Source organism: Diabrotica undecimpunctata, chromosome 1 (genome assembly GCF_040954645.1).
Source record: "Diabrotica undecimpunctata isolate CICGRU chromosome 1, icDiaUnde3, whole genome shotgun sequence".
NCBI lineage: Eukaryota > Metazoa > Arthropoda > Insecta > Coleoptera > Chrysomelidae > Diabrotica > Diabrotica undecimpunctata.
The window spans coordinates 106,695,365-106,719,085 of NC_092803.1; the positions used below are offsets into that span (position 1 = coordinate 106,695,365).

Genomic DNA, 23,721 nt, shown 5'->3' on the forward strand with positions numbered 1-23,721 from the left:
TAATTTTCTTTACAACCAACTGTGGCAATCAGATTTTAGACCTAGTCGAAACACCACTGATAATTTAGTGATTCTGCAAACAGATATAGTAAATGCTATGGCCACCAAGCTAAACGTAATCGCAATAATTTTTGAGATATAAAGTGCTTTCGATACATGTAAGTCGGTTATCCTTAAAAAACTTGTAGAAAATAATCTTGCGAGAAACGTATTATGCTTTATAAACAACTTTTTAAATAATAGAAATTTCTGAATCACAGTTAACGGAGTATAATCTGAGAGATATCTCTGAAAATTGTGTACCTCAAGGTTCTACTTTGAGTTCTACTCTTTTTCTACTGGCCATCAATGATATTTGCTCTTATAAAAAATCTCCCATTAAATTTGCTCTACACGCAGACGACCTTATTGTATAGGTACTGCCAAGAAAAATCCTTATTACAAATTAACAGCCGCAATCTCGTACTTATTACAAAATTTTGTCGAATCCCGTAATACAATCGTCCGAGAAACAGGCTTCAGGTTCTCTTCCAATAAATCTAAAATAATTCACCAGGATATACAACAGCTGAGAAATACCCAAAATAACAGTAAACGGAGTAAGAGTTAATTGGTCATTACAAGTTTTTAGGACTAACTGTCGATAACAAATTCACCTGGCGTCGTCATATCCTTGAAATAAAATGCAACTGTTTAAGCGGAATGAATCTGTTAAAGACATTGTCCCACCATCAATAGGGTGACGATAGAAGTGTACTACTCAAAATATATCGAGCTATAATCCGATCCAAAATAGGCTATGGTTGTATAGCTTATTTGTCAATGGCTGTATTACAATCGTTAAACTGTTCACAGCACTGCTCTTCGAATATGCTTAGGAGCATTTAGATCCAGCCCCGTTGAAAGTTTCTATTGTGAATATCATGAACTCCCCCTTTACCTTCAGAGCAGCAGCCACTCCTATCTTATGCTAACAGAATTTCATCGAATCCGACAAACCCAGTATTTAATTTCCTGACGTCACCAATACCTGGACCCGCAAACTCGCCCACATGTATACTTTCAATCCCACAGACCCTACAATACACCAAAAACACAAAATTTTCAAAAACACTTGCGTCTGTAAAATCAGAATCCCAGCCATGGTCTATAACACCTTCTTTTATAAACACTTGCCTCTATAAATTTAATAAGCAACAAATAAATATCATTTTTCGACAAGCTTTTAAGGATATTGTGAATACATCCCACTATGATAAGGTGCTTTATACCGATGCATCCCAAAACGCAGATGGAGTTGGCTGTTCTGACACTACAGCTGATCCAACGAATGTAGCGTATTTTCCGGAGAACTCTTCAGTATTTCAAAAGCTCTCGAATTTCCTTTTGACAATCATCAAAGTGTAGCTCTATGTACCGATTCCTTATCCGCAATTCATTCGTTCAAACAATATCACTTAGTGCAAAAAATACGATCCATCTCCACTCTTCCCGAAGGACTTCAATAACAATAATATGGGTACCTTCTCATATCGGCATCCAAGGAAATAAGACGGCTGACAGCACTGCAAAAGAAGTATCTACATTTAACTTACCCATCTACAACATAAAGTCCAAGAAGATATAAAATCCAAATTCAAAAGGAATATCCAAGGCAAGTGGCATGAACTATGAATCACCAAAAATACGAAGCTCAGAGAAATACAACCTAATGTTACAGCTATTTGGTATGCTCCCACTGCAACGATATTCCTATCACCGTTAAGCACATCCTCACAGAATGTCAACACTACCAGACCACTCGCATTGCCAACAATATAAACCACAGTTTAAAAGATCTGAACTGTTCAAGGTAACTCAAGAGCCTAATAGACTTCTTGAAGACTATACAATTGTTTAACAAAATATAATTTACATAATATTGTTATTCTTTAACTGCTTAAGTATCTGTAATGTAAATATGTACTCATAACTCATAACCTTTGCTCCCGTGTCAATGGCCAAAGATGTCGAGACATCTTAATTTGAAATAAAAAAAATTGTGGCTCAATCCCATATAAACATAATATTATAATAAAAGGAATTGTAAAACTTACCTGAAATTTACGTCTGGTAAAATACTTATAATGTACTTCATCTTTTTTGGTCTGGGTCTTTTTTTTCGATGGTTTCGACCCATATTCAATTTGAGATTCAAAGTCTTCCCCGAATTGTGAGTTAAGGGATAACGACGCCACGGGAGTAACAGCGTTAAGGGACAATTCACATCCGTAGTTTTCCGGCGCCGAATTTTGAATTTCTTGCTGCACTGTTGATATTTTCTCAAAATTTGAGATCCTACTCTCAGACTCTTCATTTTTGAATAATTTTCCATCAATATGATGTAACAAATTTTCCTCAATATTGCACTTAATTCTATTAAAGAAAGTCTTGTCGAATACGTCATCAAAGGTTAAAGAACTAATTTTTAAATTGTCTATGGAATGATCTGTGATTTTTTTGACACGGTAGAAGTGATCGAATTCGGGGTACGGGTTGATACAACTCGACTTTTCCACTACTGGTTCACTTTTGTTTACATTCGCTTGTTTGCCTCTTTCCGCGGGTTTCTGCCTCTTCTTCTTTTGAGCATCACTTATGGCCTGAAGTCTTTTACTTTCCCTCCTGTTAAGAGCTATTCGCGAAGATTTTACGGTCAGTTTCTTGCTTCTCAGCTCTTTTAACTTTGCATTTTTTGCCCGAATTGATTTTTTTGCTCTTTCGGGGTTATCTGTCGCTTCAGCCTTTGGTTTGGTTTTGCTCCTCGTCAGTTTGACAGATACCTCTTTTACAGACCTATCTTCAGTCAAAGCCAACTTCGCAAGAGCTTTCTCGTTTATTTCCGGCACAGGTGGATGGTGGGAAACGTTATGGTCAGACAACAAAGAGTTGGTCACGAAGCGTTCCTCGCACGGAAGACATCCGAAGTATTTGTCAGAATGTTCGTTGATTAGATGTTGGAAGAGATCTTTTAAAGTGTTTTCTGAGGAACCTAATTTCTCGCAGTAGATACACGGAGTGACAGTGAGTTGGTTTTGCTTCCGCGAACTGAGCCGACGGTTTTTCTTTACCGAATGAATGCGCTCGACGTGTTTTTGGCGGAGATTTGCGCTGGCAAACGATCTCTCGCAATAAAGACACAACAAGGTCATTCTTCCTTTTGAATCTGAAAAGAAAAACATAATTAAATCATTTACAATAAAAAAGCGGGGTTGAAAAATATGGTAATATGTAAGACTTACAGGATACGGCGCATTATATAAAAAAATTTAAAAGATTGTATCCAAAATGTAAACTATGCCAATACAATGAGTAAAAAAATCATATAAATTTCTGATCCAAAGTTGATAACTTGCTAACTCATAAGTTAGGAATATAGCATGCTTTAAAAAATACAAAAACTCCTCCTCCTAAGTGCCTTCTCTGTTGAGGTTGGCGATCAATATGGCAAATTTCTCTCTATTCTGGGCTTGATGAATTAATTCATTTCCTTTTGTGTGGGTCCAATCTCTGATGTTTCGTAGCCAAGATTTTTTCTTTCGTCCTATGCCCCTTTTACCTTCAATCTTGATTTCTAATATTACTTGGAGCTGCTCAAATTCCCTATGGCGCATTATGTGTCCTAGATATGACGTCTTTCTAATTTTGATAGTATGGACCATATGAGGGCGTGTGTTCATTGCTCTCAGTACTTCTTCATTCGTAGTTCTGCTGGTCCAGCTTATTCTTAGCATTCGGCGGTACATCCACATTTCAAATGAATTTAATTTGTTGACGTCATACTGTTTTAATGTCCAGGTCTCACAGCCATATAGTAATAGAGACCACACATAACACTTAAGTGTTCTCAATCTTATTGAGACTGATAGCTTGGGGTTACAGAGCATTTTACGCATATTCATGAAACCAGATCTTGCTATTTCAATGCGTCTTCTAATTTCTTTTGAGTGGTCTATAAGTTATAGTTGACTATTTAGTTCTCTGCCCAGGTATATGAAGCTTTGGGAACTCTGAAGGGTGATGCCATTTATTTGTATGTTAGGTGTAACTTGTTCATGGGGGTTTTTGTGGAATACCAGAATTTTGGTTTTGGAAAAGTTAATGTCCAAGCCCAGCCTGTGACTTTCTTCTGATAATATGTTCATCAATATTTTTAGTTGGTCTTCTGCTTCTGCTAATACTATGGTGTCATCGGCATATCTTATATTGTTAATGATGATTCCATTGGCTCTGGCACCTTCAGGACGACCTTCAAGAGAAGCTCTAATTATATGTTCGGCATATACATTAAATAATAGGGGGGATAAAATGCACCCTTGACGCACTACAGAAACTACAGAATCTATTATATGTAACAACTGTAACGACAGAGTTGTTAAAATTTACAGGCAAAAATAGCTAGTTAAAGATGCAAGATACTAGTTAAACTTAAAAGAACATGAGAAAACCAAAACAATACCAAGAATATCGTTTAATTAGCCTAATGATCTACACTCTAAAGATTTTTCTGCAAATACTTCATAGCAATTTGTAACCGTAATCAATATTTAGATACAAAACTTTAAGCAAAAGGAGTAAACAGATCAACCAGATCCAGACATAAATATACATAAAACACAAAATTGAACATTTTTAATGAGAACATTTTTTTGTGATATTAACCATGCCGAAAACTAAGATAATGTTTGGTGTGTGCTGTTATGAGTATAAACAATGGATCGAATTTATCCATTGTAAATATGGATATAGACTTATACTTCAGTCGGGATAGCATTTGACCTTGCATGCCGAGCTGCCTCAAATATTATTATTGTAACCTTTAGGGGGATCAATAGAAGTGTAAATTTGAAAATCGCGACTGAATTCCGCCATCTTGATTTTAAAGGAGAACCGTTTTTGCTCAATATCTCCGCCATTTTCAACTTTTATACAAAAAGGATACGAACTAAAATTGTTGTAAATCCTATCATTTCTTTTTTACAATTTTAACGGGAAGTTAACGGGGAAAATAGTGACAGTTAAATCATAATTATTAAATTATCTCGTTTATTATTAACCTTACGACGTAAATGTACCTACACAAAAATGGCGTGAATTTTATTTTGTACAATTTTGATATCCTTCATTTTGTGCTAAAATGGATATTTAAGGTCGTACGTATGCGAGAAAGACACAAGCGTAAGAGCTTGCGGAAATTGGTTTTATAGGAATTGTTTTTGTTCAATATCTCGGCCATTTTAAACTTTACGACAAAATGGTAGGACTAACATTGTTGCATTTGCGATTTCTTACAATTTTTTTTAGCAAATTCTTTTATACAGTCGATATTTTTGGAGTTAAGGGAGGGGGAAGAAGAGGAAGCCACTGAAGGCCAAGATTACCTTAATAGCAAACTGGCTGCTAGAAAAAGATGCAGAAACTGATAGTCTTCAGTTTCAACTCATGATACACCGAATTGAAAACATGTTATCTGAAATATGAAGAGGTGATGGATCAGGTTGAAGAAATCAATGAAACCAATTCCTAAACAGAAGACACAGTGTTCGTGGCGAAAAAATACTTTTCTACTCTAGCTGGCTTGCAGCATAAGATGAAAGATTTAAAATTACCCCCCTACTCGCTCAGCTCAAACGCTACTCCAACTGTAGCCACTGCTAAGGTTAGGTTAGCGGATATTACAATGCAGGCATTTTCAGGAAACTTCGCTGAATGGAACGCGTTTTATCAGCTATTTGAGACGCTAATAATCAATAATATGGAACTGAACAATGTGGAAAGATTTATTTATCTCAAATCGTTCCTGAGCACTGAATTTAAATCAAAACGGTAGAAGTGGTAGAAGAGAATTTCCGGATCACTTTGGACACGCTCAAGAATCGATATGAAAATAAATCGCGAGTGATTAGTTTACACATCCAAAAATTGTTAAAGGCTCCATCTTTAGCTAAAATTGACGCAAAATCATTACGTGAATTTTTAACTCTATGTAAACAAAATTTACTTGCTCTAAAAAATATGTCTGTACCCATCGAATAATGGGATTTACTATTGATCGAAATATTTTTACAAAAATTCGATTTCGCTTAGTTCAAGTCATTTGAGTATGAAGTAGGTTCAAAGGCTTTACCTACTCTCTCACAGTTTCTTAGTTTTCTTGAGAAGAAATGTGATATACAAGAAAAATTATCCGTCGCTGATAATGATAAAAAATTTAATAAACCTCAATTATAAACATCTTTGTTTTCATCAGTTGACGTGCACACAAACTCCCTTTCGAATACTAGTTGTATATGTTGTAAAAGTAATTCGCATAAAATTGATCAGTGCAATGATTTTAAATTTCTCTCTTTACAGGAAAAATTTAATTTTGTAACAGGTAAGAAACTTTGTTGGAATTGTTTGGGTAATAAAAAATTTTCTCGTGACTGCAACTCTTCACGCTCATGTAGTATATGTAAGAAAATACATCGATAGCTCTGCATAGTACGTCTGAAAATGCCTCTTCCTCTAGGAACACGAATAATCAATCTTTCTCCATTTATCGCAACACTCAAGCTCCCAGACATTCTCAAAGTTCTTCCAGTAGTGTCACTCACATATCTACTCAACCTTCTTATAATGCTCACACTAAAAATGAAGCTTCTAGCAGTTCGTTCAAACCTACTTTAAAAGCACAAAACTCTCCAGATTCTCATACAGACACTTCTCTCACTACTTTATCAGTTAAAACTGATGTATTGTTGGCTACCGATTTAATGACAGTTTATTCTAAAGATGACAGGCCAATGCATGCCAGAGCGCTCCTAGATAATGAGAGTCAACATTCATTCATTTCTCGTGATTTGGTTGAGAAATAAAACATTGAATAAATTGATTTGCTTCTAGCTGGTCACATCTATAGCGCATTATTGACTGATGCATTCATACTAGGAAAACATCCTCCCATTCTTCAGAAAACCCACTTAGGTTATGTTATTTTTGGTTCACTTCCTCCTCATGTCTTTCAAACTTGGCTATTTCTCAGTCAAATGTATCCCTCTTTGTTCAGTTCGAATCCGAAGAGAATAATTTAGATAAATTGATTCAACAATTTTTCGAAATTGGAAAAGTTCCCCACGTTAGTAAATTAACCCCCGATGAGCAATTGGCTGAAGAAATATTTAATAAAACCACTCGTATTTTACCTTCGGGTCGTTTTCAAGTAAATCTTTCACTTGTCTTCGAAAATGCGCATAAAAAAATTAGGTGAATTTTTTAAAATAGCTCTAAAGGGGTTTATCAATATAGAAAATAGGCTCTTAAAAAATGAAAATACATACGCTCAATGTAAGTCTTTTATTAGTGAATATCTTATTCTCGAATATACTAGAATAGTTCCTCTCTCTCTCTCTCCCTCTGACTAATTCAAATTTAGAAAACAAATACTTTCTCCCGCATCACTGTGTGTTGAAGGAAGAATCTCTAACAACAAAACTTAGGGTTGTTTCTCGCTCAATATAAGTCTTTTATTAGTGAATATCTTCTTCTCGAACATACTAGAATAGTCCCTCTTTCTCTCTCTCTCTCCCTCTGACTAATGGAAATTTAGAAAATAAATATTTTCTCCCGCATCACTGTGTGTTGAAGGAAGAATCTCTAACAACAAAACTTAGGGTTGTTTCTCACTCAATGATATCCTTCTCAAAGGTCCTACCCTTCAACCGGAACTTTTTGACATTTTGTTGCGCTTTCGATTATACTCCCTTGTTTTCACAACTGATATACAAAAGATGTACAGATAGGTTAAAAGCAATCCTGATCAAAACCTTCTGTTACAACATATTTTGGCGTGACTCCCCGGGAAAGGATATTGAGTGCCTGGAACTGCAAACTGTTACATATGGAACTAAAATGCCAGTTTTCAGAGTACTCGCTGTTTAATGAAACTGGCAAATACTAATCAAACTGAATATCACCTGGCCAGTGACTGCTCTTCAAAATAGTTGCTATATTGATGACATGCTCTACGGCGCTAGTTATGAGCAAACTCTCCTCAAAGCTCACAAGGAAATAACTATTTATGTATTTGTTTACATAAATGGTGTTCTAATTCGGAGTTGTTTCTAAAAAGTATTTCTTCTCTTTTGCATATACGTAATTTGGTCAATCCATTGTGTTGAAGATCTTTCTCGTGATTTTGGTGTGATCAAAAAGGTTTAAGACATGTCATAACATGGGAAGAAAAATTCTGGAAACTGGACATGACAATAAAAGAAGCAATGGCTAGTTATAATTTCTTTGGAAAATGAGCAATATTCCGCCACTGAGGCGTGCAATTCTGGAGTAAAACCGCAGACTTGCTCATTTGCATTTTATATTGTATTGTATTCGAAGTTTGTCATAGGGAGGCCATAGGTCATATTATTTTTACAAATTTTTGCACAAGAAAATTTTTAAAAGAAGGTACATATCGATATTTATAATTTTTCTGCTGTGAAATAGTCCTGTATAAAGACCATTGAAACTGTCTAACATAAAAAACTGTGCAATCATGCATTTCCAAATCGAGTATACACAAAAATGATTATCTCATTCTCTAATGATTTTTGCTTTACAAAAAATTGTAACTTGTATAGTGATTGTCACAAAGTATACAAATAAATTATAATATACTGTCATAAGAATGATATTAACATGGTATTTTTGATAATATTCCAAAGTCTAAGCATCGACTATTACTTAAAAATTTCAAAATTAACCTTCATATCAACAATATCTCAAAAAATGTATAATGATCGTGTCATTTATAGCTTACGAACTAAAAAAGCATATTATGACAATCGAAAAAGAAATATTTAATAATCATATAAATATATGTCTTAGAAAGGAAGGGAGAAAGAATTAAAAGGAAAATAAATATAAAAATATTCACCCAGTAATTTCCTGGTGGGCTTCGGCTCCTCGCATTTTGGGGGATGAAACGTCAAAACACCTTGTACCTTCTCAAGCGGGACGCTGCAGCACAAGGTGCTCTTATCCTCGCCGTCGACCGAACATTCGGCGTTGCCTGTTGAGGCGTCTTCGGCGTCGAGATTTTTTCGCGGCGTCTCGTGCTCCACCGACTTCGATTCATCGCTCGATTGCGCAGATGCCGCAGCGGCATCTCCGTCAGCTGTTGAAGACCAAGCAGAAGCGCCGGTTTTACAATGCGTCGAGACGGAGTCCGATGAAGCGGCATCCGGATGAGTGCAAGTAACTTTTGCATTTCGATCCCCTGATCCAAGTGCGTTAGTATCGAAAGTACCGCTGTTCACCATGCTGGTGATGCACGAATTCGGCTGGGCTTCGTTGCGTCGCCGAACTGAGAGCCTGAAATAAAAAAAAATTATTTGTTTTGGGTATAGACTTTCCTCAATATGCTCCCTATTTATTCCACCAAAATATACTGGAACTCACTTTTAGAAAGATAACCGTTAAATACTTTTTTGAAGTAATTAATTAATAATTAAAAAAAAAACATTATATTTGGGATTAGCCCATTCCGAGAATTCTTTTATAATTTTTGATTATTTCCACTACTTTCTACATTTTTAATATCTTTCAGTTTCTCCCTCTCACATTTGTATGTCCTCTCTATATATCTTTTGTCTTATTCCATGTGTTTCCGCCTGTTTCTTGATCTTTAAGTTGGTGTGTAATCCGATATCAAATATGCTTCTCTTTCGTTTTTTTTTCTTTTCATTTCTCTTTTCATCTTCCTTAGTGATTATGCTTTTACCATTTTTTTTAAACTGTTCTAATTTTCTTTCCTTCTAGTTTCTCAGCTTTTATTATATATCTCGTTGAAAATAAACCACATATTTAAAAAAAAATTATTTTTTAATTAAATACAATAAAAAATTTAAATAAAAATTGAAACATCGAACACCAATTTCCGATTTAGAAGTAATTTACATTTTTCTTAATATATAATTTTTAATTTATTTCTCTTTTTTTTTAGTGGGTACACAATCAACTTGCGTTTTCTTTGCTTTTTACGGGATAATTTTCTATTAACATTATTTGTTTTATTCTATTTTCTTGTTTATCACATTTTAGACAAGATACTTGTGTTTTTTCAACCCCTAAAATTTATTTAAAGAAACATTTTCCGTAGATAGTGTTGAGATAAATGTGACTCGTGCCCTAAGCTGTAAACATATTTTTCTAACAAGTATTTTAGACGCCGTAGCAGGTAATATCCACGGGTCCCCTCTTACGGTCGCGGCATATTATCGTGCACGTATAGTTTCCGGCACGTAGCGTTTCCATTCCAGCAATTGGGCTGCGCGTTCAGATTTTCATACATAGAACGTTTCAGTTTGGTTCGGTGAAGATATGATCTCGCTTTTCTCGGCAAAAATTATGTGCAATTGCTCTTCTACTTAACGATGAAGAATGAAAAACTGTGTTAAAAAGAAGGTTTGAAGTACATCCAATGCTAAGAGAAAGGAAGAAGGAATGTGAATACTGGACTTTATATAAAGAATTAATTGATGACGATGAAAAATATTATGGATATTTTAGAATGACTAGGATTCAGTTTAAATATGTTTTAAATTTAATGTCACCTTCAGTTAAAAAACAAAATACTACATGTAACGAAGCCATACATATCAAACCAAAAAGTATTTTTAAAAAGAAGACGTATCACTTCCGCACAAAAGTCCTAATTGTTTATCACTTCCGTGATTAATTGTCACAAAGCAATAAAAATACATGCATAAATGACAAAATAGCCTCTAAAATTATTTTTTTAAATACTCTGTATCAAAATCAAACAAATACCTAAATAAACAACGGGGGAAAACGACGGACATCTAATTCACATTATCCTTACCAACCGGTTACGACTCGTTACGTAGCCGTCGGCATCAGTAAAATATTGTTTTCAAATATACTGAACGGAAACGTTAAGTGTCTGAAACGCTATGTTCCGGACAGTGTGCGTTGTTCATATTTAAAACCATTTAAATTATATTTTCGGAAACTAAACGCTATGTGCTGGAAACGCAACGTGCATGATAATATGCCACGACCTTTATACCTGCGACTGGAACTTTCCAGATGAGGGTCGAATAAAATCGTTGGCGTTCCGACCGAAGATCAATGACGCGGGCAGAAACTTCTAGATAAACAAATCAGGTATAAAAACGGACGATTTTAGATTTAAAAGGACAGTCTGAAACAAGTGTCGATTAAAAAATTGTTCGCGCGGCTATTTAAATTGTAACCGGTGTGAATGTCTTAAAATAAATTATATGTGTAAATAAACTTGTAAAGTGTAGATAGAGCATTTTATAAAAAATAAAGTTAATAAATTAAATTTATAAAAACAGTTCAATAGTCTAGGCTGTAGTTCCAGTATCGTTTCAATAAAAAAATTATAAACATCGGACAAATTTGCTGACTTAGTTTATATTTAATAAACAAAGTCTCATATCGGCCCTTTTTTATCGTTTTCTGGATATTCTTGTTGATTAATGTTTATTATAAACTGTATTCATGAATAAATATCGGAAATATAAATTGTTGAATCATCATTATATAAGTTTTATTTTACTGATCTATAAATAGAACACTGGTACTTAGCGTTATCAAAATGTAGTGTTTAATGTGCATGAATCTGTTGTACATCAAATGCCGTTTGCTAATCTTAAAACCATAGTCTCGACATGTGCATGTTGCAGTTTCGCAACGATATATAAACATTTATATAATGATAACAGACTTTGTGGTTGTTTTGATTCTCCCCGTATATCAAGATTCCATGTACAAGGGTGCATCTGTGTTAAAAACTACATATTACGAGACGGGCCATCTGCAAAATGACACATTTGAGATAAGAATAGGAAGAGTCGAGTTTTATCTCTCAAACCACACACTTGGCATCGGTCCTTTGACCGAGAAAGTCGTTTGATGCAGAAAAGTTGCATTAGGAATTTTGTGGTTCCTGTTATTCGTCGGTGAAGACATCTTTTGCGGTAGCCTTTTTTTTTGTATAATATTATTTCTATCTATAACGTGGTATATATACGAAATTATTTTACTGCTTTCGGTCAGTAATTTTTTTTAGAATCGACAGTTTTGTTTTGTTTATGGTTCTCTTTTTGTGTGTTGTTTCACATTAACTAATATTTAAGTTTGTACTACATATATTCTTCTTCTTTTAAGTAATATATTCTTCTTTATTTATAATTGTATATTGGGTTATGTATATTTATGTTTAATTTCACCTCTTTTTAAAATAGAGTTTTATACAGTCCACTGGTTTTCATTTCTTTTCTTTATTTGAATATACATACCCAATCTGAAAGGGGGAAACCAGCGAGTTCTAGATTGAACATAATATCACTCCCTCCCCCTTCAGGATGACCCCAATTGTTATATTGAGGTCATCGTATGTGCAGAACGCAACAGTGCCAATATGACAGGAGTTGGTGAATCTATTATTTACAGACTTCTTGGGCAGAGAAAAATGAAAATTGCATAGCTTTTATTTAATAAAGACATCTCAACACTTGACAGAAAATAGGTTGTGGAAAATATTACCCAAAATTAATTTTTTCTTGGGGAACTCTTGTATGAATAGGTAGGTACTAACAATGGGTTTCCCGTTTTGCCTATTGATGGATTAAATTTCTTAATGGTCCTTTAACGACTATCTAAAATTGTACTTCAGCCGAAACGGATTTGACTATTAGGTCATTAAAATAAGTAAGGTATGCAAAACATTTGTAAAATAAAAATGTTTACTAAAAATCTTATGGTCTAGATTTTACTTATTAGAAAATTATTAAAGTAATTTTCAGGTTGTTAATTGTCAGCATGTTACATGCCATATATTGTCTAAATTTTTCTACGTAATTAGACCTGGATTTTCATGCAAAATATTGTGGTTTGTACTTTTTCAGGATTAATAATATTCCATCTATAAGAATTATTAAAGTTTTAATTTGAGAGAGACGTAAGTTATAATTTTTACTCGACACAACTGTATAGATGGGTTTGACAGTTGAAATGTGTAGTATGAGACAAAATTACAAAAAGACACTCATCTAGGAATTCATCAATTTTTTGGTGGAAATATTTTTAAATAAACAATCAAAACTGAAAATCATTATTTTGCTCGTACTTAACTTAAAAACTTGTCTATTTAGAGATTTGACGTCAACTTTTGACGTTTTTGAGTGCATGAATAAAAATATACAAGGAACGACCAGATAGGTGACTCCCGGTCGTGGACTGTGTCCGTCTTAAATAGGTCTCAATGACCCCAATTAGGGCCCCACAAGCGAATCTTACGCACAGTAAGGCAGCTTTTATGTCCCCTTGATACAAGAGCCTGAGTAGCAGGGCCAAATGAACGGTCTATAGGGTGTTGGTGTAGAGCTTATATAAGCAGATCTGCCGAAGCTCCAAGGTCTTCTATAATGGTTTTTGAAAGATGTACAATAAGTCGATTGGCTGCAGTACGACCGGTGTAGAACAGACGGCTTCCAGAGAAGAAAAAAGTGCTAATCAAAACCGATATTGATCAAAAGTGCCTTATGAGTTTTGACTAAACTAATTGTAATCAGTGCATTTTAATCATGTTCATATATGTCTGTGTAACTTGTTGTGGTTAAACGCCAAACGTTCCAATCACATTAGAAATGGGACGATTTCGCATTTTTTAATCGTTTAGATTATTTAGTCGTAAATTTGAAACAATGAAATCAATGAATAAGTTTTTACGACTGATAAAAGACGCCACTGATAATTTGGCCGCCCCTGCAAATCGAAACAAAAACTGTAGATGTGGGGGGAATGTAGGAAAATCGAGTACGTTTTCTTTGTCCTGTAGGCTGAGATTTTATAAAATTCCATAATTTTTGTTGCACAAAAATCCTACACAGTAAAAGGATTATGTCCAATACTGTGTACAAGCATTTTGTCAATATAAAGTTTACACGGCGTAAATCCTCGGCCTTTTATTATAAATAGAGCTTGGAAAATTTGCAAATGCATATTATAAAGTGAGTAGGTCTATATTTTGATGATTTTGAATTATGTAAAATAAATAAGTTGCAGATTTCTTAACGGTTTGCTATTTCGGCAATGGCAATTATGCTCATTAATCGAGATTAAGAATTTTAATGTTTTTATTATTCGTAATTCCAATAATTTTAGTTTTTGACATAATATAATTTGATCTGGAAGCAAATAGTTGCTACATTTCATCTCAAATATAGGCCACGTATTCCTTTCTGTTAATATATGAGTAAACTAGGAAGTAGAAATCTTTGGCCGAAGTGGGGAAAACACTAGCTGAAGACTTGACTTTGTACTACTCTACTACTAATTCCCAGAAAAAGTCAAGTGTGCTCCTTCCACATTTCCTCTAAATACTTTGGGTTTATGCTGGGTGTAACTATCAGTGAATCAACAACAATCATTAGTTGATTTCTGAGATCCAAACCCATCAATAAGCTCTACCCTATCATTGGTTACCCCCGATATCAACAAAAGAGAAGTTGCTGGAGATCTGTAATAAAAAAAATAAATTGAAGACCCTCGACATTCATTCCATGATTACCAGCTCACATCAAGGAAAAGCTTTCTGATTAGATCAATCCATCTACAAGATCCATCAGAAAGAACTCGTGCAAATTAAAACAAGCTCCTCTTTTCTCTTCAACATCTAGAGCCTCGAGAAAGCAATCTCACCTGGTAACTTTTTCTATCCTGCGTGGAGGACTCTCAATTGCCTGCGAGTCGGACTGTCAAGTGTACAACCAAAATGGGAAAGTAGGGACTATTACCTGTTGACTCAGATACCCAATATGAATGTGGCGCGTTGAGATATCTACCCTCTATTGGAGAAATTCTAATTTCTAAATTTAAATAACACAGAGCTAGATTTTAAATGCAAATGTAGAAAGTAAGTAGGTAAGCTAACTAGAAGTTAATATATGATTTATTAGAAAGAGTGAAGCAGATAACACAGGTTTTAATATTGCACGTTGTGCTCCAACACCAAAACAATTAGGTAATCTAGGTAAGTCTACAGTTAAACGATATGCGACGCCTTATTTTATTCCTTTATTTTCCGTGCCCTTTGCACATTATGACTTGCATTTTTCCTCTTTTTTTATTAAAAGGGTCTATATGGCCAGCTTGGAACGAGATTGGTCTATGTAGCAAAAAGTAATATCGGAGAAAAAGCGACATTTGAATTTACTCTCTACTTAATATTTGAAATAAAGTATAAAATATTACACGATGTTGTTTCTAAAGGGTGTAAAAAACCAATATCAAAAAAGAAATAAAATTTTTCGTTAAAAATTATTTTATTAATAATTTTTTTCAGAAAATTGTAACACGGACATTGTAACATAGAATTTTTATTTCTTTAATCTTCATTTATTTTTTCACCTAGAAATGCTGGTATTAAACTCAATTTGTCGTCTACCTCGCCTCTCCGGTTTTCATTGGATAGAGACATGTAAAAGGGATGCTGAACTAGCGGTACATATTGAAGTCTTTTTTTGTCTTTCATTTTATTGAAAGACAGGAGAGGTGTGCTATTAAATAAAAAAGTCTGAAATAGTACACCTCCCGTTTATTAAGGTGGGGCAATAAAAGTGTCAGTTCTAAATCGAAAGTAACTAATATACTCGTACTTCCGGGCTGTAGGCATTCTATTTTAAAATCATTTAAGCTTTTTCTAGCTTTTGCAGTGATGTTAATGTGTTCTTTCTTTTTTTCTGTAATTTCTATACATTTGCCTCCATTTTTAAAATTTAAAACAATTTGAAAAGCATCACAAAATTTGCGTGTGTCCTTTTTGGGGATATAAAAATGCAAGTTAAATTCTGTTTTAAAAAATTTTTCATATAAACTTTTTTCAATATCAGTTTTCCGTTAGTCTCATATTTATTTTTGAATAAAATATAAATCTTTATTACAGTCCATGTAGGTTCTAAATACTTGAAATAGTATCTCCAAAATGGCTTCTGTATCTAGGAAAACTTTCTTTCCTCTCTGATCCGGAGATGAAGAGTGCTACCACGGCGACTTTTAATCCTTAAGGCGTAGTCCATTGTAACACTCGCAAAAAAAACTCTTGCAAGCCCTTTCGTAAGCTACTTCTTGTGTAATAAAATGTTAAGTGCACTGTGCCATCTTGTAAGTATTTCACTTTGGTGCAAACATAAGTTGAACAATTTCTTTATATTCTCTAATTTTGTTTCCCCAATATTTACGGATTCTATCTGTTGGTATATCAGGCATTAATTCCGATCCTTGGTTGACTTATCTTTTTTCTGAGTTTTTTAAGTTGCTGATCAGGGGTTTGTCGACTTCTGTTTAATTCTATATAAAAATATTCTACTATCCGTATTTAATTATAGGAAATAGAAAATGCAACATGAGTCATCAGAAGAGTTTGGGAAAATCACAGTTCTTATCTTAACTTATTATAATCACTTATTGGTTCTATAGTCTCTTCTACGAGGTTATCTGAAACCAAAATTTTCTCTTCCTTGTTAATTACATGATTCGCGGCATTTGTCCAGTTTTGGGTTATTGTTATCAATGAATGCTTCAAAGTTTATCATCATCGTTCATTTTAAATGCTTTGTATCTATCCACATAAACTTTTATTTGTGCCTACACCAACTTGATCGATAGCATTTAATTCACAGTGATATAATTTTTTTTAGTGGAACTTATAATTCAAAGCTACCTTTAAAAGCTCTTTTTTAACACGGTACCTCAAATGGTATATTTTAATCGATTAACCCGTTTCTAATTTCAGCTTTTCTTCAAGAAGTTAACAGAAGTTTTTGTGTTAATTTCAACAGCATCTAGCATGCTGTATTAATTAGTTGCGGCATTTTCCGACAGGATTTTTAGTCCGGTATATAAGCCTTTTATGAAATATTAACGAATGGTTTGAATACTGAATTTTATACTACCATAGTTTTTGAACTGAATGTCCTTCATTGAGCCATGTTTCATCTAGATAGTATATTTTTCCGCCCTCCTGTCTGTATTTTCAATATCCCTTAAATATTGCCATCTTCAACGTATTATTCGTTCGTTGTTTGTACTGAGTTGCGATTTTATTTCTCCCAAGAAAAATTTAATTTGTGTAATATTTTCCACAAGGTAGTAAATAATTTATAAATGTTCCTACAGATAATTGAGCAGCACAGGCCATGTCGAGTACTTAAGCAGACTCGACATATACTTCCACAATTACTTCAAACATAATTAGATTTGTACTCGTCGAGACATACATTAAATTGTTACCAATATTTCAGATCGAATGAGTAATTTAAATTACAGTAAAAATCAATACATTCCTTCTGTGAATTATACACTGCACGTTTCTCATTTAAAACCTCACGATTCTTTCGCGTGTCAACCATTAAGAAATAAAGTATAATATACTTAATAAGGTATAAGGACATAAATAACTGCGTGTTGAGTTGTTATAAGTACTTGCATATAAGCATACATACGTATATCTTTTGACTACGTGATCATTTATATAAATGCATATTTTGATTATTTTTTCTGCATATTTGCATGCAGATTTTGGGGTTTTTAGCACATATTTTCCAAGTTGTAATTATAACTGATAGAGCTGAAGGATTTTATTTTGAATGTTCGATGTGTTTCCCGTTCATAATAAAAATGACGCACGAGCATCTTATACCGATTCAACGGTAGTCCTCATAAAGAGAATATAAATTTTGTTGCCGTGAAAAAAAAAATTTGTAGAATGCACGAAAACAATGATCGGAATATCCAGCAACTTGCAATAACAGACAGTTCGTATCAGGTAAAAATTTCTAAGGATAGGAATGAAACACCTTCTAAGAAATTTGTTTAGACTCACAAGATCACTTTTAATCTAATACTAAATTTCATGATGTGATTTGTACGATATACAAGGTCATTTATAAAGGAATTTGATGTAGATGTTTTATAATAATTTATTTAAGACTATTACTGTTATTATCTGTGTTCTCTATTGATTAACCACAAGACAAAAAAGTATTATATAATTCCTTAACATTTCGCGTTTAATTAATACATTTTGTTAAAGTATATGGAGTTACTTGATTTTTGGTGTTTTTACTGTCCAAGATATTTTCAAAATTAATTACTTTCGAAACTAAAGGTGATTCAAAACGAGGCTACGCAATACGGCAAAACGGCAAGAGTTTCCGCAGATGATATAAAGTATATTTCACAAATTTGCGGCTATTTTGGATTAGGGATGAAAGTTTGAATTACAGGGTCCGCTGTGCTGAGAAAGTTAATAGCAAATTTTCTCAATACAGGGTGTCCCCGAAAATAGTGTGTTGCTCAAAGGTATAGCTAGAAGGCACCATTTAGAGCAAAAAAAGTCTTATAACTTTTTTTTCTAAATTCAACTGTTTGACCAATACACGAAAATAAATTTTGGTACGCAAAAATAAATCTGTCAACTACCTACGTGCAATACGAAAATCTAAACGTACACAGTCACAACTTCAGTCTGTTTTGGAACAACACCGCGAAAATGTTTTCGATTCGTGAGTACCATGATATTTATGTTGATTATTTATGGAGAAGCGCAGTGTAACAGTAATTTAACTGTCCAAATTTATGTCGGGAATTTATGTATATTGGAATGTCAAAAAACATTGTTCATAGAACATTTAGTGAACAACTTCTACATCCATACCACTAGCAAAGAGTACAAGATTTACAACAAGGTGATCTTCCTCTAAAATTAACATTTTGTAGGTGGTTTCAAGAAACACTCGTCAGAGAACCTGAATCCATCTAAAGTGTTATGTGCGGATGAAGCATGTTTCATGAGAAACAGTGTGTATAATTATCTTAATTGCCATATACGGGGTGACGAGAACCATTATTTAATACGTAGGACAAATGTTTAACAAAAATTTAGCATAAATTTAAGGGCTGGAATAATTAACAAGCATACAATGATTTATCGGACCATATGAATTACCCAGAACACTAAATGGAGAGGCCTACTATAATTTTAGTTAACAAGTAAACAAATTAGTGATAGTCTGAGCATAGTGTAAAAAAAATAAATTAGAATTATTAAACGTTGTCTGTTGTATTTAATTTCCACTGTAAACTATGTAATTCAGTTAAAGCCCTCGTCATTCAACACCTCGTTAGGCTAGAATGACAGGGTTCCAACTAACCACAACCTAGTTTTGAGAAAACAGTCCCTGTCCGGCTCACGATTAGTTTACTAGTTTACCGTGAGACATATTTGCTATAAAATATTATTTTATTAAATTAAAATAATATACGACAATTTCCATAGAACTATTTATTGCTTAACTATACATGTTTACAGAACTGAGTGTCGAATGCTACTACTAAAAATAGATTACAAAACTTATAACAGAAGCCCCTAGGGAAGGGGGGTCGTTTCTAAAAACTTTAAGATTTTATTTAACCTTTGGAAATAACGTACATTACAATTTTTTTCATATTGTCCTTATCAGAACCATCTACAGACGCAGCGACTGCGACAACAATAGCCGACGGATTTGCCGGGTACCTACTTTCTAAAGGGAGGGTTTAATCTACAAACTTTCACCAGAAATATGTAAAACTGACAAACATTTTAATATTTTAATAGATTTCTGGAAACTAATTTACCCAAACTTTACGAATTACGGATATGAATCTAAAATAATAAAATAAAATCGACAATAACATTAAGTGAATTATAAATGAGACGGAACAGTCCCCAAAGTTTAACCTTGACACCACACATTTTTGTGTACAAACTTCTTAGTTATATACATAAAAAGGTTTTGGCTGGTAAAAAAGAAAAAAATGCTCCTTGGTAAAAAATTTATAATTTTTTTTGTTTACAGTTGGTAAATTTTCTAAAAATAAAAATTTAACTATATGGAAAACAATGTATTTTTTTTTAAACGGTTAAGTTTACAAAAAAGTGTTAGAGGACTTTTTTGTTCCAAATTGTGTATTATATCCATACCTTAAAAGAACGCACTATTTTCGGGGAGACCCTGTATTTGAAGCATTGCACTGTCGAAGACAAGTAAAACACATTCATTAGTGCAAAAATAGAAGAAAATGAAAAATTCTACTGTTTCTAAATTGTAGTGGTAATTATTACTAATAAAATAATAACAATACCACTCAAAATTTTTCTTAATGAGAAAATGAAATTATATTACCTTATAGTGTAATTAAGAATTAGATCCACACTTATAATCACTGTCGTCGGTATCTTCATTGGGATTGTAAATAATCTAATCCCTAATCCCTGGGTATGATTTATTATTATATTATTTCCAAAAGTTTATTCAATTTTAAATAGAAATCGAATGATAAAATCAGAATTTTCCAAAACTCATTCTTTAGCATACAAACGCTGTCGAGAAAATTACAGTTCTAGGTCATGTAGAACTCGCTCTTTGCGTTGAGCTTTTACTTGCAAAACTTGCTCTTGCTCTAACACCAATGAAATTTGCTCGTTGGTTCACGTGACGAACATGCTATTACAAACGACTGTTTTTAAGAAACGGATTTTCAGTAGTTTAATTATTCAAGCGACTAGACAGTTGTTTTTCTCTCGAGTTAGGAGCAGTTTTTTTTATTTTTATGAAGTAAGTGAAAATGTTTATTTGGTTAAACCTAGTTCACAGTGAACAGGACGCAAAAAGTTCTTCAGTCAGAAACACATAAAAGGAATGTTGATAAACTTTCTAGGTTAGTACTTCATCTCAAAATGTATGATTTTATACTTGCGTGGCAATCGTTTGGACTTTTTATGCTGTTTCGCTTTTTTTTTCGCGTTATTCTAAAGTTGAGTAGGGCTACACAAAATGTTTACCAAAAGAGTTGTACTGTTACAGAAATACACCAAAAGCACTGCCGGCTTTTCCAACTTGTGGTCATAACAGACGACCCAGATTGCCGTATTAATGTATCACACTCACGATGAAGCAAGTGAAAGATTTTCATGCCTATCTTTATCAGTCAAAAGATAAAAGTAAACAAGACCTTCTGATATTGGCTTGTTGTAAGGGACAAAAACCGAAAAGATGTAAATCTAATCATGGTGCAGCGTCGATAAAATACCATGTACGTTTGAGTGAGGATAAGAAGATGAGTATGTTCCAAGTCATTTCTAGGAATCACAAATTTAAGCAAGAACCGCATACAAAGAATTTAAAAAAAATGTTGTCACCGGAGAGTACTTAGGGAACTTAGTGAAGCTTAGTTATATTCGAAAATATGTGAATGTTAACGACAACATCGCTTTTGAAACTCCGCTGACTGACTGTTACTCTACTTATTTCAGAACAAAGGAGCGGTTGAAAGTAGTAGCAACTTAAAGAGCTAGAGCTAGCTAAAGCAGCAAATATACTATAATAATTTTTCAGTTGTGGCTGGAACTTCTACAGATAAACCAAGACCAAGAAATGTGTTTTCTTACCCATGGACAGAAATTGACTTTCCAACAGATTCTACAATAGCATCAACTTTGCAACATGCACTAACGACTTTTGATTTTGATGTCAGCATAGAAACAGTACGTTTGTTCGCTGATGGTTGCGGCGGACAAAACAAAAATACGAATATGATGGCAATGTTGGCTTACTGGCTTCTGGAAGAATCGTCAAAACATATTAAACAAATTGCATTATTTTTCCGATCGTCAGTCATTCCTTTATTGCCCTTTATTCCTTTATTGTCATATATAAAAAATGCCTGTTATCGTGTAAATATAATAATATAAATATGATGTGATGACTTATTTTCAAATTAATTAATTAATTATTTTCAATTACTGATTAACTTATGGACTAAATTATCGACTTCCATATCTTCATCTTCACCTGAATCAGATTCGTTCTCCACTAATTTTGAGTGATAGCTGGAGTTATCGAAAACAAAAGCATAATTTGGTAGAAAATTCAATACTTCATAAAAATAATCCTCAAACCATTAGAGTTTAATTCTTAGGGTACACGTAAACTAATCACCAATTAGAATAAATTGATGAGGTTTGATAATTTGAATGAATAATCCCAGTCCGTATGGAAATAAAATAACGAAGTTGGGGACTACTTCAGATATAACCGGAAATAGCACATGCTCACACATTTTTCATTAAAAAGTTCACTATTAAAAACCTATGCAGTTGAATTTTCAGATTTCAAATAAGTTACAACAAGCAATAATCTTACGCTTGCAACATTTGCAGATGATACTGCTTTCCTAACATCTCATAGTATTCCAGTAATAGCATCAGAGATACTACATCTAAACAAAACTAATGCATGTTTCAAACTCTGGAGAATTAAAGTAAATCCATCAAAGTCCACACATATTACATTTACTCTAAGAAGAGGTATATGTCCAAAAGTTAACCTCGATGGAAATCCTTTACTCCAAAAGGATGACGTAAAATATCCAGGCATTCATCTGGACAAACGATTAACATGTACCAAACATATATGGACGAAAAGACTACAACTAGCAATTTTATACAGAAAAAAATAAAATTAAAGACAGTCAAGATTTCCTTTCACGCAAAAATAGTCTATGTATCTGTTGATACGTATTTCGCTTTAATAAAGCTCATCAGAACAGTTATTCATAGGCTTTCTCAACGTGAAAATTAATCTTTTCCTGTCTTTGTGAAGCAACGATAAAATGGCTTCGAAACGGACGCAATAGCGACATCTGATATTAAATCCGTAAAATAGTTTCGAAACACAATTCAGATAACTGCCTTAATCTGAACCTTCTATAAATGCAAGGTATAACAGACGCTGATAAAGATGTTAATAGAGACATGGGGAATCTAAAATTTGCATTCCACGACATGTCTCCTCAGCTAAGCAGAAATCGTTAGCGAATTGGTTTCTTGTACTCATACAGAGTAGATCCGAATAAAAATAAAATTAAAGACAGTCAAGATTTCCTTTCACGCAAAAATAGTCTATGTATCTGTTGATACGTATTTCGCTTTAATAAAGCTCATCAGAACAGTTATTCATAGGCTTTCTCAACGTGAAAATTAATCTTTTCCTGTCTTTGTGAAGCAACGATAAAATGGCTTCGAAACGGACGCAATAACGACATCTGATATTAAATCCGTAAAATAGTTTCGAAACACAATTCAGATAACTGCCTTAATCTGAACCTTCTATAAATGCAAGGTATAACAGACGCTGATAAAGATGTTAATAGAGACATGAGGAATCTAAAATTTGCATTCCACGACATGTCTCCTCAGCTAAGCAGAAATCGTTAGCGAATTGGTTTCTTGTACTCATACAGAGTAGATCCGAATAAAAATAAAATTAAAGACAGTCAAGATTTCCTTTCACGCAAAAATAGTCTATGTATCTGTTGATACGTATTTCGCTTTAATAAAGCTCATCAGAACAGTTATTCATAGGCTTTCTCAACGTGAAAATTAATCTTTTCCTGTCTTTGTGAAGCAACGATAAAATGGCTTCGAAACGGACGCAATAGCGACATCTGATATTAAATCCGTAAAATAGTTTCGAAACACAATTCAGATAACTGCCTTAATCTGAACCTTCTATAAATGCAAGGTATAACAGACGCTGATAAAGATGTTAATAG

General features: G+C 33.6%; 1 protein-coding gene across 1 annotated transcript in view; it reads right to left on the reverse strand.

The window, feature by feature from the left end:
• LOC140451951 (uncharacterized) overlaps positions 1-23,721 on the reverse strand; it is a 139,118-nt gene that overhangs the window by 72,148 nt on the left and 43,249 nt on the right. Inside the window, exons 2-3 of the mRNA XM_072545939.1 lie at positions 8,951-9,387; positions 2,097-3,205 (exon numbers count right to left, since the gene is read on the reverse strand). Of these exons, the coding sequence (XP_072402040.1) occupies positions 2,097-3,205; positions 8,951-9,335 (1,494 nt within the window). The 5' untranslated portion in view covers positions 9,336-9,387. The remainder of the gene's footprint in view (positions 1-2,096; positions 3,206-8,950; positions 9,388-23,721) is intronic.